Consider the following 14,426-nt stretch of genomic DNA (forward strand, 5'->3'; position numbering starts at 1 on the left):
AAAAACAAATGGTGTTGCTGCTGGAAGCAAACAAACTTCAGATACATCTGTATCTTTCTCACGTGGAGTCTCGCCAGGGCTATCATGAGAATCATAGCAGCCATGAGACCCAGAATTCTGAGATATTCCCTTGTAGTGACTGGAGTCTGAGTGGAACACTGTAGAAATAGACCTAGATGTAGATCTTTTTTTTTCTGTGGAAGAAAAGCTATTTGAACTATGGTGTCTAGCTGACATCCTAAAACGCAATCCTGTGCGAAGGAGTCAAGAAAGACTTTTGAGTCTTAGAATCCTAGACTGTGTAACATCTCTCTCACCTAAGACAGAGATTCCTGACACTTTGAAAAAGATTCTGCAGAGATAAGCAAGTAGTGTAAATATGGAAACATGTTGATATCCTGTAACCTGCAATGAACTATAAATGGACCTAGATGCTTTATGAACACTACTGGTGCAGTGGATAGTCAAAAGGGTAAGGCAGAAAACTGATAATGTGATACAGATTCACAAACTTAAACGCCTGAAGTCTGGATGAATAGGAATGTGATGATAAGCATCTTTTAAATCAATCTAATCTTACAAGGAAACTTACATGAGGAGGAAGCAGTAACCGGTTATGAAGTGACATCATTTTGAATTTGGGTACTATTACAAACAGGTTTAGGAAAGAAAGCTATAGAACTGATCTCCAGGCATGTTCTTTCTTTGGCACTACAACTATCCTTGAGTAAAACAACTTTCCCACCTGGATTGGGGGAACCAATTATATTGCTCCTTCTGGTGGACAGCTGGAAACAAGAGTTTGACTGGAAAGTTAAGAATTATCTCCTGGAAAGGAAGATTTCGTCCCACTGCCATCTGTAACCTTAATGAATGATCTTTGTTTCCAGTTTGTCTGAAACTATCTGTTGCCCAAGAGAAAAATAGAAATTCAGACTTTCTGGAAGAAAAAGTGGGTGCAAGTGTGGAAGGGGTAACAGTCTTTTAAGTGCTCATTCTGACTTACTGGACTATGCTTGGCTTTGGGAGTTTCCGGAATTCTTCTTGGACCCCCCCTTCACTTCTACTTGAGACTGTTTACTTTGTTTGCCACCAAAATTGGATGAGTTAGAGAATCTCTTGGAAAACTTGGAAAAAGAGGGCTGAAAAATCCTACAGATTCCCTTTACCAGCTTATCCCTTTCATCACACTTTTGGAACACCTTTGCTGCAGAGAGGCTAATAGCTAAGTCTCTGTCCAAAGGAAAATAAAAATCTCATTTTATTATCTGTGAGGTTCTGAGAATGCAGCCATGCAAACCTCATCAAAACAGTGCCAGTGGTCATAAGTATCAGAGTCATGCAAACACAATATGCAAAGAATACTAATTTGAACAGTAGAAAAAAAAATTATTTAGAGCAGATTTTTTCCTCACAAAGCGAATCTGCAGATAAAACATTTCTCATACTTTCACAAATAGTCAGACCAAACCTTAACATATGAGACTGACTATTTAAAATTCTGAAAATCAAATTTTCATAAGTATACACTTTTTTCCCATACTTATCAATAATCTTCCCATCCTTATAATCTAGAATAGGATTGAATTGCATGTTTAACAGCTAAAGGATTAACTGAAGTTATAGCTGCTGGATCAGGTTTAGGAAAAGTGCATAAAAACTTAAAAAATTGAGGAACATTATACATCTTATCTGCCTTTTAGGGGCAGATGTCTGGCTCTCAGGAAAATTGCAGGCAGTAGCACACAAACATCCTGCAAAGCTGAGGGAACTGGAGGAATGGGTGCTGGTTCTGGAAATTCTGTCTGTAACAGTTCACACTATTTTCTGAGATTCTGAGAAACCTCAGCGTTCTCCCACTGAGAACACTGACACATTGTAGAAATATTCTCAAAGACCCCCCCCCCCCCCCCCCCACAGAGTGTCGGAAACTAAGCTTTCCTCTGAGTTGGAATCAGAAATCTGTAGAGAAAACCCTGTATCTGTCCCTACATCCTCCTGCCCAGAATCAGAATCTTGAAACTATTCAGGAAAGGTGGTATCCCTCTTTCTTTTACAAAAGACTGTTACAAGAAGGATCAATAGTTTAAATTAAACCCCAAGCCAGACCAAGTAAGTTAATCCTGTCTTAAGGAAATATGAGGAGGTGTAGATACATGCTTAGGTTTCTGTTTCTTTTTGACAGGAAAACTGTGCTCACTAGTGTTATTAATGGCAGCATTAGCTTCCCCAGGTATGGGAACAAAATTCTGAGAAAACAGGGAAGACTTCCCTGTTCCCTATCCCAGGTATGACAAGTGTGTATCTCCCTTGCCCACTGAGGGGGACCCAACAGCCGCAGAGAATGTTGTTAACCCCCAATCATAGTGGCTGTAGGTGCTACACCAGAAGGATCTGGGGTAAAAGATGTGGTCTGAGGTACAAATGGCCACAGCAGAGTCGCCTACCTGTGGCTGAGGCATAATTCTAGCCTGGTGTAAAGGAAAAGCCTGTTTGCTCAATGTTTTCTTTTTGTGGCTGGAAGAAGAAACAACAGTGGGACCAACAGATTGTTCCATGGTCAGTCCGAAAATGGTTGTTCTTTCCCAGGAAAAGCAAGCAGGAAATGGTGGTAAAAAAACAAGTCACTTTTTCAAAAAAAAAAAAAAAAAAAAGCACTTTAAAACAGTTTGCAAGCCCCACAAAGTAAAATAAACACAATTTCTCCACAGAAGAAATGTTTTACAGTTACTTTAAACAACTTGTAAACTGACAGGAAAGAAGTGCTCCTATTTAAAAGTGCAGTACAGTCTTGTAACAGTCTGTTAAAACCTAAACACTTAGCTTTAATAAACAAAAATAAATAATAGATGGTTTCTCCTCAAAGGGAATTTATCTGCCAAGTAAAGGAACAGAAAAGGCCAACTGCTGATCCTCAAGCCTCAGAGGAAGCATACTCTTAAGTGGCAGTAAAGCACTGAAGGGCTTGGCAGCCAGACTTGTCTTTTAGTCAGGTTAGTTTGAGATGCCAGACACTTTGGGCACGTGGAAGGTGCCCTTCAGCTTTGGAAGCTGGCTGGCTGTTTCTCCCTTTGGCAAGAAATAACCCATGTAGTTTAGGCTACAGCAGCAGTGATCAATATGAAGAATTTCCACATTGATCTGTGACTGTCAGCTTAGAGAACACATTTGCCATTCTCTATGCCAGTATAGACAAACACTTCATATATTTATGAGTTAAATTTTAACTGGGTTTATATGAAGATATATATAAAGGGTCTTTACTGTCTTTGAGTAATACAGCTGTCATAGCTTTCTTCTAATGTGGTGGTACCCCCTTCCCATTAAAATACTGTTAAAACCTTGCAGATCTTTATTATGTTATTTCTTTGATTTCCAAATTTCGACAGGAATACAGTACAGTGCAGATGTTCTTCATTCCACATTGCTGCAGTCCTTACTATTGGGTAGTCCGCTGTCCAGTCGAATCAATAAGAGATAGAGTGGAGTTGACGCCGCGCAGGCAGATTGACTGAGAAGACGCCAGGTACTAATCAGGTACACGCGCATGACGGCGTCCATCTCAGCCTTTTTGCCGCATGGTCCGATGCAGCAGTTTTTTTTTCGTGCGGTGGGTTGGCGAAATATTTCAAACGGGAGTTTCAGACCCGAGAGTTCAGAGTTGGCTACTTGGGCGGTTTTTGCTTTTTTGCCTTTTTATTTAACAGTATTTAACCGAAAAAGTGAAAAGTGAATAACTGTATTTCTTGTGATACCTCAGGATATATACCACGCCTTACTACCTTTGTTGGGGCCTGAGCACTTGTGTTGATATGCCTGTTTGTGCTAGGTTTAACAAACGCTTTTAATTAAGGAGGTTTATGCCAGGTTAGGTTTTGGGGAAGGCGTGTGTTTATAAAATGCCGCCGATGATGCCCCGGCGCCGCTTGGCGAAGAAGCGCAAGGACAAAAACAAGCCCTAGGGTTGATGAACCGGCGGTCCCGGGACGGGTTCTTTACGGTTCTTTAGAGAGCCAGAGGTTTGCCAGGAGTTTCTATGGGTCTCAGTCTCAGGCAACAGCTTACTGTTACAGCCTTCTCAGGCCTTCCAGGGGGGGGGGCCAGGCTGAGGGGCTTCAGGTACTGTCTCTTCTTCCTCTCTAGTTGTAGAGCCTCCTTCCTCCTTCAAAACTGAGAGGTGAGAGGTAGGCCAAGAGGTAGGCCAAGTTCAGCTTCAGTTCGGGTTCTGTACCTACATAGCATACCTAAGAAAAAGAAGAGAAGATGGTGATGGAAGATTTGATTACTATGATTAGAGGCCCCCCCTCCTGATAGAGGGCCTAGGAGTTTGATAGTTTTAGTTGTTGAGTCTTCTTGATCTGTTTTCAAGAGTCTTCAGGAGATTTTGATTCTCCTTGCCTTGTGATTTTTGATGATTCCACTCTGATTCCTCTCCTCCTCCTTTTTCCTCCATGAGGATTCCATTTTCCATGAGAGGCCACTTTCAATGGAAGGCTCGCATTCATCTTATTCCAGGGATTAAATTGAGAAGCACAGAAGGGCCCTGGGAGCATAGGCCTACCCCCTGTGTTGAGTTGTTTGTGTTGAGGCTGGTGAGCCTGAGTTTGCCTGAACTCTTTGCCTCCTGCTCCTGCCCAACCTCTTTGCCTCCTGCTCCTGTCATAAGTAGCTCATTAGTATTTGTGGGGGCGTCGGGAGGACTGTTAAAGGGCCTAAAAGGGGTTAAAAAGGCTGCCTCAGTCTTAAAAAAACTGTCCCACTGATAAAGGTAAAGGTGTTTAGGTGGGTGGGGAAAAAGAAGGGCTTTCTGGGAAAAGCCATGAGAGCGTTGAAAGAGTTTCACTTCAATGCTAAAAAATTGAATTCACCTTTTTCAAATTATGAAATCTAAGGTGGATGCTTTTGTATCACAATTGAAATCTAAGCTGATTTGGTTCATGTGTCTGAACAAGTGGGGATTTAAGTGTTCTTTGCAATGTGTCTGGCACACACAGGCCTCCTCGGGGTGCTGCTACCAGTCTTGTGCTTCACAGGGCTCCTCGCCTTGAGATCAGAATCAAGCGTTAGTGGCTAAGACAAGGATTGCTCTTTTCTCAGAATTTAGCTGAGCATTTTAAGAGTGGAATTTTGAAGCAGTTTTGGAGTTTGTTGAGGATGTGGAATTAAACTGTGTTAAGGGTTTTTTTTAGAAAAAGTGGAGGAGTACAAACGTCTATGAAAACTGTGAGGCCTTTGGGTGGGTATTCCCAGTCTAGGGGTAGGGGGTGGTGGTAGGGGGGGAGCTAGCAAGGGGCAAGGAGCTCAGGGTAGGTTTAGGGGCCTTCAGTCTTTTCTTTTAGGTGTAGAGGGAGGGGGCGGCAACAGTTCTCAACACTGCCAAGGACCAGTCCTTTGCCTGCCCAGCTATTCCTTCCTGGCAGAGCTCGGCTCCTTTCATTCGAACAGACTGTCTCTTCTGGAGAAAATTGGGTGTTGGAGGGAAGAGAGGTTCTCATTCAAAGAAAGTGGGACCTCATTTTCATAAGATTCCCCCATTATTTTATGCAAGACGCCCCAAAGACACTGGTCATTCAAGCAATCCAAGCAAATCAAATTCAGATGGGGCATCCAGTCCTCTCAGTAACTGGCTTGCCAGCCCAGATTTAGCCTCTCCCTAGTACCAAATCTAGGGAACAACCTTCCTAGTCTTTTATTTTATCTCTCCTCAACACTTATCTGGACATTCCCAAGTTCAAGATGTTGATGTTACAACTTTATGTTCTGCACCCAAAGTTACACAAGCTTTTACCATGATGATTTTAGACCTTCTTTTAGGATCTCGGCAAGGCCCAAGGGCTTATCTGCAGTGTGCAGGAAGCTTTTCTTCATGAAGTCTGAAGATCTTGCAGCTGTATTCTCTTGCAGCAAGGGAGTGTTCTGCCTTTGTATTCACTCTCACTACTTCTCAGTTAGCTCCTGCTCCTAAGTATTCAGGAGTTCTGGCTCCAGCTCTAGCCTGCACCTTACGAGAATTACTTTTCTGAGCTCTCAATTCTAAAGCCTCTGGCTGGCTCTTCTAGCATATAAGAATGCTGAGAATTCACAGGTATTCTTAGACTCGTGATTTGTGCTAATCTAGTACTGAAACAAGCAGGTGTAATGGTGTTTGGAGACTGAGTGAACAAAAGAGACAGCGGATTTACCCGTCAACTATCTCATTCTTAAAGTTTACTTCTCTCACAGTCCTTACTTTACATGCATCACTGCATCTTAGAGTAACATACTTTCTGCAATAGGGTCTTTCCCATCTGGAAACTACAAACTTTATAATATCTGGAAGGAATGATGGTCAAGTATATGTAACAATGATATTCAATCACAGGATGCCTTCCTTTGTTTCAAATAATAGGAATATTAGCACCTGGTTTTTCCCAGGAATGTGGCTCAAACAAGGCGAGTCAATGTTTAACGACCAAATATGAGGACATTTTCACGGGGAGATCCTCTAAACTTGAGACATTGCAGACAAGCTCATCTTTAAAAACAGCATCTACATATCAACATGAAGCTGTTGTTTAGCAGACACATCTAATGTGTTAGCATGCCAGAGTGCATTCTTGGCTTTCACATGTTGGAGAGGTTACACAACCAGGGATGCATAATGACACAACTGAAGCAACATTCCAACAAGCAATTGCAAGTCAAGGGCAACACTATGCCTATCAAGGTGAAGGCAATGGCAGACATTAACAAATGCTTTACTAAGCTTGCAACTAACTCTTCAATGCCAGGAGCAAGGATTTCCTTCAGAAGGCCAGCACAGATTGGCATAGATCAACAAAGCTGGAAACAGGGTGGAAACTGGATCTTCATGTATTTCAGGAAGAAATTTCACACCAGGGATCTGTTTTTTTCTCCATCAAAGTTCCATCTCAACAGTCACATAGATGCATCGTCTTCAGCTGGAAAAAGTGAATGCTCATGTTTTTGTTGTTCAAACCTTTCTTTCAGCAAAACAAACATTAGTCAGTTCCCTTTCATGCCTCTGCCCTCAACAAGATGCCCAGGATTCTTTTACAGACAAGCCTTCTCAAGGATGATTTCCATGATTTTAATTAATCCTTTAAGGAAGAATTATTGGTCAGTGGAGTCAGGCTGTGGATTCAGTTGAAAACCTGTCAAGCTTCACCTCCATCTGGTCAGCCTGGCATATTCCCTGTGTGTTACTTCACAAGACAACTCTCTCAGGTCAACACAGCTTCAACAGATTTTCCTGCTAACCTCAGCTAGAAGACACAGTCAAAAATGCAAGATCTCTTTAAATTTTAGAGATGAAAGAAGGAGTAAAGAATTGGAAAGTTTGAGTTTTAATTTCTTTTCAATCTAATATTCATTGAGTTGACTGAACGTTGGTCTGTCCTTATTCTTTTAAGATTTTCTGAGTAGCAATTATTGCTGCCTACCTTGGATTTTTTAGATTTATTTCGTTCAAGTTGTTTATCTTTAAGAATTAAAGAAGAGCAGACCTCATTTCCATTCCTGCCCTGCTTTCAGCAAGCCTTTTTGAAATAAGACTTTACTGTACAATACTGAGTACATGGATAAAGCTTTTGTGGGAATACTTACTGCTTCACAAGACAGGCAATTTACCCCTGCTTGTCTGAAGGGCCTACTTTTTGTGAAACTTAACTTTCTGTTTTTTTTTGATTTTACAAGTCATGTGGAAGAATATTTTTCCTGGCTTGATTTCTTTGTTTCCTTTGTTTTTTTAGCCCAAACTTATTTACAACCTATGAGCTATTTTATGTAAAAAGCATTTTTTTTTGATGGTGCACACTATAATATTCTTTTACCTACTTTTTTGCATAAGTGCTATTATTTAAGGTGTACCATTTTTTAAGCAAAGTTTGTTTTTTTATGTTTCTTTTTTATTTGTAGCAAGCTTTTAATTTTATGTTGCACAAATTTGTGTTTGTTAAGGGAAACTATTTTTTTTAGGCTTTGAGTTTCCAGAGCAAAGCAGTTCTGTTCCTCAACCATTTTTTTATTTACCACTTTAACAGCAAGCCTGTGACAGCTGATTCCATTTATTTTTAGGCATTTACTTGCATTTAGTTATTGTTCTTACAGTCACTTGGCTTCTATCTGGGAGGGGTTAGCCCTGGTTTTGGACTCTGGCACCTTAGGCATTTTGGCATTTTACACTTTTCTAAGTCATCAGCTCTTCCAGCTACTGGGATTCTACCGGCATGTCTTCTTTGCATTTCTTTATATTAGTAGCCTAAGTAAGCAACCTCTGCTTTGACTGTTGTAGTACAGTTTATGGACACAGGTGCATGTGAGCTTAGAGTTATATCCTTCCCTACCCCTCCCTAGTATGTGTTTGTTAGGAGTTATGTTGCTTGGGGTGGTCTCCCTCCTTCCTTATGTGTTGTTATTTTTGTAAGTATTTTTGTATATATTTCCCACATTTGTTATATTGTTTTTTGGCCTGGTCTTTTATATCTCTATGTTTAGGGGTGGTTAAGTATGGGGATATGTTTTTTAGGGTCTTCCATTATCTGGGGGACGTAAAGACTGAGTGGTGCCCGTCGGTGATCACGGTGGGCATACCCTGTAGTTATGTCTTGACAATGCGGCATGCCAGTAGCGGCGTATTGCGTCAATCTGGTGCTGGTAACATCTACCCAGTCTTACTGGGGTTTGTTTAAATAAACTTTCCGTAACAGTAGACGTTCGAATGATTACTGCTGCTGTAGCCTAAGCTACATGGGTTATAATCTGCAAAGGATACAACAGCTGGACATGGCTTCCAAAGAATAGTGGTAAAGAAAGTTTTTTGTTAATCACCTTTCACTACCATTACACACTAGTCGTGTATTAAAGAGTAAACGGTAAATACGACACATCTGCTGAGAATGTAAAGCAGCTTATGTGGCAAAGTGCATTACTACTTTTAAAGCTGTTATAAGAAAACAGTACTGCATCTAGCCACTGTCTGTTTGTTACAGATTTCAAACATGTAAAGCACTTCATGCTCCTACAGTTTTTTTTTTCTTTTTTTATCTTGTATAGCCGAAAGGAAAAGAAGATCTTGTTCTATCTTGGAACAGTTGGAGCTCAATGTATGACAGATAATTGTGTGGCAGCTTGGAGTGATTTACAGTTTTAAAATCACTTCAACGCCTACTTTATTTTGCCTCTCTAACACGTATTACCCTGGATGCCAAGATTCTCTTCTTGAACTATTCTTCACTATTGAAGTGAATTTCTTGGTATGTGTTTCTTGAACATATAACAGTTTGGTTATGATCGGAGACCACTCATAATCCTCTGTTTTTGAATAAATGAAAATGTAAAACAGTGGTCAGCTGTATGTAATAATACATTGCTTTCAGTGAGCACCAACAATCTGTATAACATCAAAAAAGTAGACAAAGTAATGAAGTGGTTTTATGTAAGTGCTGCTTCTCAGCTGTTTATGCCCTGGCTTTTATGATGAATGTTGCATGAATTTTCCCAGTGGGCAAAGCCACAGGGGTATTTCAGCCACGCTGCAAAGTATTGCAACTATTTTTAGAAGCTGTATGCAGCTTATGTCTATCCTTTTTTGTAATTGGCTAAGACAAGTTATTTGCTTATATTCACCGCTCAGTGGCATTAGAAATTAAATGGCATAACTACCTTTATGAAAGCTACCGAAGAATCTTTTTTAAAAAGTTTTGTCATTTTTTTTTCACTTAATGAATGCTGTTGCATACTTGAGTGGTACATGTTTAGTAAATGAATGTAATGTTGTTAGGAAAGAAGAGTGACTGTATACCAGTGTGCATCATAAAATGTTCTCTGATTGTACTGTTAAGGTCAGTTTTGATAACTTAACTTAAATGCTTTGCAGGTGTCATTCATTTTGTAAATGGCCAAAATAAATGGCTATTCTCCTTCAGCTTGGCAGACCTCGTATCCATTAGAATGAACGAAGAGGGCATGGGATGGCCAGTCTTGACATTTTGCCTTAAGAATGGTATTACTCTTCCAGCTCTTCATTTCCATCATGGTGGCAACAATATGTTAATTGAGTGTCTTAAAAAATATATCTTTTTCACTGAGTAAGTAAAATGTATTTTTTATCTCTTATTCTGTTTACATTTTTGAAGTGGCATATCAAAACAAAGTCTGTTGCAGATGTATTATTTCATTTGTTTTGTACCAAAACAGCATTCTTGTTTTTCCCAGTGTGTACATGTATGTTCTTCGTCCATCACTGTTGCAGTCCTGACTTTTGGGATTTCCCACTGTGGAAGCCCTTGGCTGGCCTGACTACCACGTAATATTTTCCCCTCCTTCTGAAACTGGTGGAGCACTAATCAGTGCATTGGTCAAGCCACACCAGAGAAAGAAGGGATTTAGAGTTAAGAAACCCATTGGGAGCTTTTCATGTCATTTTTGACTAATGTCAGAGAGAGTTAATGACTGTCTCTGCTGTGGTAAACTGGTATCACACCAGGACTTTCATTCCTTTTGTGTGACTTTTGAGGCCAGAACACAACATTCCTGTTGGTTTTGTGCTCACTTTAATAGCAGAACTATCAAGCATAAGGCTGAGATTCTACCTAAACATTTTAGTAAGTCATCAAGGCATTCGCCTACTATGTCATCTGCTGGCTGAGCTGATGTACATCTCCATAGGTGGAAAAAGGAAGAGTGCTTCAGATTTCGGACCTCAGACAACACTTGATCTGTGTCAGCAAATCCTCCTAAGCTTGTGATTGCTGAAGAAGGCGAGGTGCCTTCACATCCCTCTTTGACGACTGAGGTGGTGGCACAGACCCCTATTGAGACCTGTTCAGAGTCCAGTATACCTCCAGGTCCCTGTACTTCCTTACAAGCCGAAGGACTTAGCTCATTGGCTGGGTCTAGAACCGCTTTGTAGGCTCCGGCTTCTGATAGCTGCACTAAAACAGATCATGGTTCTTCGCATTTGTGACTTCCTCACTCTGGGCCAGTAATCAAGGAGCCTGAATCCTCACCGCTGACACTGGAGAGGGACATTCACTTGGAACAAAAATGGATACAGCCAGTATTTCCATATGCATCTGTCTGCATCAAGCACACTTTCCCTCTCTATCTTGATCCCCAATAAGACCCCCCCCCCACTGGCACAGGTGTAGGGTTGAGTCATTAGCTGAGTGTCCAAGCCAAGTCCTCCAGTACTCTCTCTGTGGAACCAGTGCTTCATGTACCTGCTCCAAGCAGCCGATACACACATACACAGAGATCTGAGTTACACGCGCACACACACACACTTGGGGGAGACACCCACTTCTGCCCAGACTATATAAGGTAGTTAAACCACCACCAGACACTCTAAAGCCAGCTACTGTAAGGCTTTTGCAAGGGTACCCAGTTATACTGAGTGAAGTTAATATTAATACGAATGGTAATGTTGATCAAACAGGAAGCACGAATGAAGTAGTAACCAAACTGTAAGAAAAACAAAGCTCCGTTCAGACAAACAGGAAAAGTCTTTAATTAACCATGCATAAAATCCAACCACATTGAGCGCTTTTGTCTGCGCAAAGCAGACTTCTTCAGAATAATGAATCAACAGTGCCTCTGATTTTTATACAATTATTTAACCTCAACAATTATTCAATAATTAATTAATTGATTTAAAACAATTTAATTAAAACATTTTTTATGCAAAATGGGTTCTCAAGCTTGGTTAACCCCTTAATGTTTTGTGGTTCTTAAAACTACCAAATAAAGTGCAGCTATGCTAAAAAAAAAATATATATATATATGTTTGTGTTTGTATGTTGTGTACAACAAGGTGTGGTAGTTGTAGACAATGTTCACATATTAACCAGGTGGAAGATGTAATTCTCCAAAATGGTCTCAACAGTAAGGTTTCATTCTGTAAGGGCAATTGTCGTAGCAGGATGTTGGTCTATTTAGCCACATGTACTAAATGCCCCTCCTTCTATGTGGGTAAAACCGAGAGGGCACTTAGAGAGAGAATTTATGAACACATGAATGACATTAAGGTGAAAAAGGAGACCAGTGCCCTCTACAAACATTCTGTATTTTGTGAAGGTTTTACAGATTTTAAGTTTGCAATTTTAGATTTGATAAAAACAGACACTAGGGGAGGTGACATTAAGAACATCCTATTACAAAGGGAGATAAAGTGGCAGTTGAGACTTAAGTCTAATTATTTTCCAGGTCTCAACGAGTATATTAATATAAAAGCTATATTAATTGACAAAGCGGCCTCGGTTTGACCATTATCAACATTTAACAATACAATGACATGTTGCGCCAAAGGAGAATTAATTTTAGAATATTTGTATATTTTATTAAATATTTAACATACAATATTTAATTTTTAATATGTAAATTTTTAATATATATTTATTGTAGTCTATTTTACCTTGGTTTATATAATATAAGGTCTTAAAATTTATTATTTTACCAGTGTACACTGTCTTAAAATCAACTACATAATTTTATTTTATTCTAAGGTTGTCCTACAACTACAGTAATCAAAATTTCTTTGTATATTGATTTGAAATACAGTTTATTTTTCCAGAGTTTGCTAAATTACTCATTTTTTTCAAAAAATATATCAAAATACACACTACAATATGAAATATTAAATTGTTTTTAATACACATTCAAACATATATTTTTAAATGTACACAACATACAAACACAAACATATATATATATATATATATATATATATATATTTTTTTTTTTTTTTAGCATAGCTGCACTTTATTTGGTAGTTTTAAGAACCACAAAACATTAAGGGGTTAACCAAGCTTGAGAACCCATTTTGCATAAAAAATGTTTTAATTAAATTGTTTTAAATCAATTAATCAATTATTGAATAATTGTTGAGGTTAAATAATTGTATAAAAATCAAAGGCACTGTTGATTCATTATTCTGAAGAAGTCTGCTTTGCGCAGACGAAAGCGCTCAATGTGGTTGGATTTTATGCATGGTTAATTAAAGACCTTTCCTGTTTGTCTGAATGGAGCTTTGTTTTTGTTACAATGTTGATCAAACAGCCAGGCTTTCAGGAGTGGCCATAGTGTCAGCAATAGATAGAGGTACTCTCAAAGGTTAAGGTATTCTCTAAAGGATCAGCTACAATGAAAAGTTTAAATATATTTAATACTAAATAATAAAAGAACATGGAAATTCTAAATATCTATTTACAATAAACCAATTACATAGTGTCCAAAGAAAAACTGTGAAATAAAATCTCCGTTCCACCAGGATAAAGCCAAGTCTTTTAATAAAAATACAAATCAATGAAGTTGATCATCTGATGAAGTTTGCCTTGTAGCAGACGAAATCGCTCATGGTTGATTTGTATTTTTATTAAAAGACTTGGCTTTATCCTGGTGGAACAGAGATTTTATTTCACAGTATTTACAATAAACACCAGTTTCATTCCCAGGAAATATTAAAAATAACACAGGTGGACAGGTTCACACAGTTAAAGAAAAACAGTACTTTACTTAACTAATCTCACTATACTTTCCTGACTGATCTACAGGATTATTATTCCCTGGTTACTTACTCGAGCAAAGCAAGATGAAGTACGTGAGGGGCCCTTCCTTGTCAGGTTCCAAAAGCAAAGTGCAATGAGACTTCACTCTCACCTAGTATTAAAATATCATTTTTAGCGATGGATTACAGAATGACATCACATACATCTGGTCAGCTGAATTCTGGTTCCCATGCTAGCCTCCTTGGCTAGAAGCTGTCAGGTTTAGCACGTGTCAAGAATACACATACAGAGAACTTTTCTAAGATCTGCTTCAACTTCTGGAAGTCATAAAACTATTTCAATCCTCCAACCTTCCAGAATAGCAATTCGTTCACATCAAGGACAATGCAGAAAGCTTTCTAGTACAGAATTTTTTGTCTGTGGCTGCACTGAGAACTGTAAGATACAGTCTTTATGGCCCAAAGCCACGCAATTTAATTTTAAACTGTTTTCAAAGTTAGGTGGACTGAAAGTAACCTCTTCTCTTCCAGTATCCTCTGTTAAAACTTATAGGTTTTAACAGCTATGCATGTACATTTCTTTTTCTCTCCAGCAGGGCACACTGTTGGTACATTTTTAACACAAGCATCTGTACAAATCAGTTTGATATACTATTGACATAGAATTCTTTACAAAATTCCAGTTAGCTTTGCTGCCATATGTTACACATCTACTGCCCTACTTCTCCTGGCATAGCTGACAACACCTAACATTGTCACAACATTGTCAGGAGATCATATTGGCCTGTTGTTTGCAGGAGTCTGTTACTGATTCAGGTGCTAGTGTGGAAGTCGGCCCTAGGCCAAAACCTAAGGCCGTTCGCCCAAAAGCTACTCCATCTTACCTCAGCCTAGGCGTACTGGCTGCCACTCCCGGATCTAC

At 39.3% G+C, this 14,426-nt stretch overlaps 1 protein-coding gene across 1 annotated transcript in view; it reads left to right on the forward strand.

Annotated features, from left to right (window-relative positions):
• The window catches only part of TBC1D15 (TBC1 domain family member 15), a 2,197,436-nt gene that overhangs the window by 411,448 nt on the left and 1,771,562 nt on the right, over nucleotides 1-14,426 (forward strand). The window contains exon 6 of the mRNA XM_044057253.1: nucleotides 9,878-10,088. Coding sequence (XP_043913188.1) covers nucleotides 9,878-10,088 — 211 coding nt within the window. The remainder of the gene's footprint in view (nucleotides 1-9,877; nucleotides 10,089-14,426) is intronic.

Source organism: Protopterus annectens, chromosome 15.part0 (genome assembly GCF_019279795.1).
Source record: "Protopterus annectens isolate FY-2018-M chromosome 15.part0, PAN1.0, whole genome shotgun sequence".
NCBI classification, from domain to species: Eukaryota; Metazoa; Chordata; order Ceratodontiformes; family Protopteridae; genus Protopterus; species Protopterus annectens.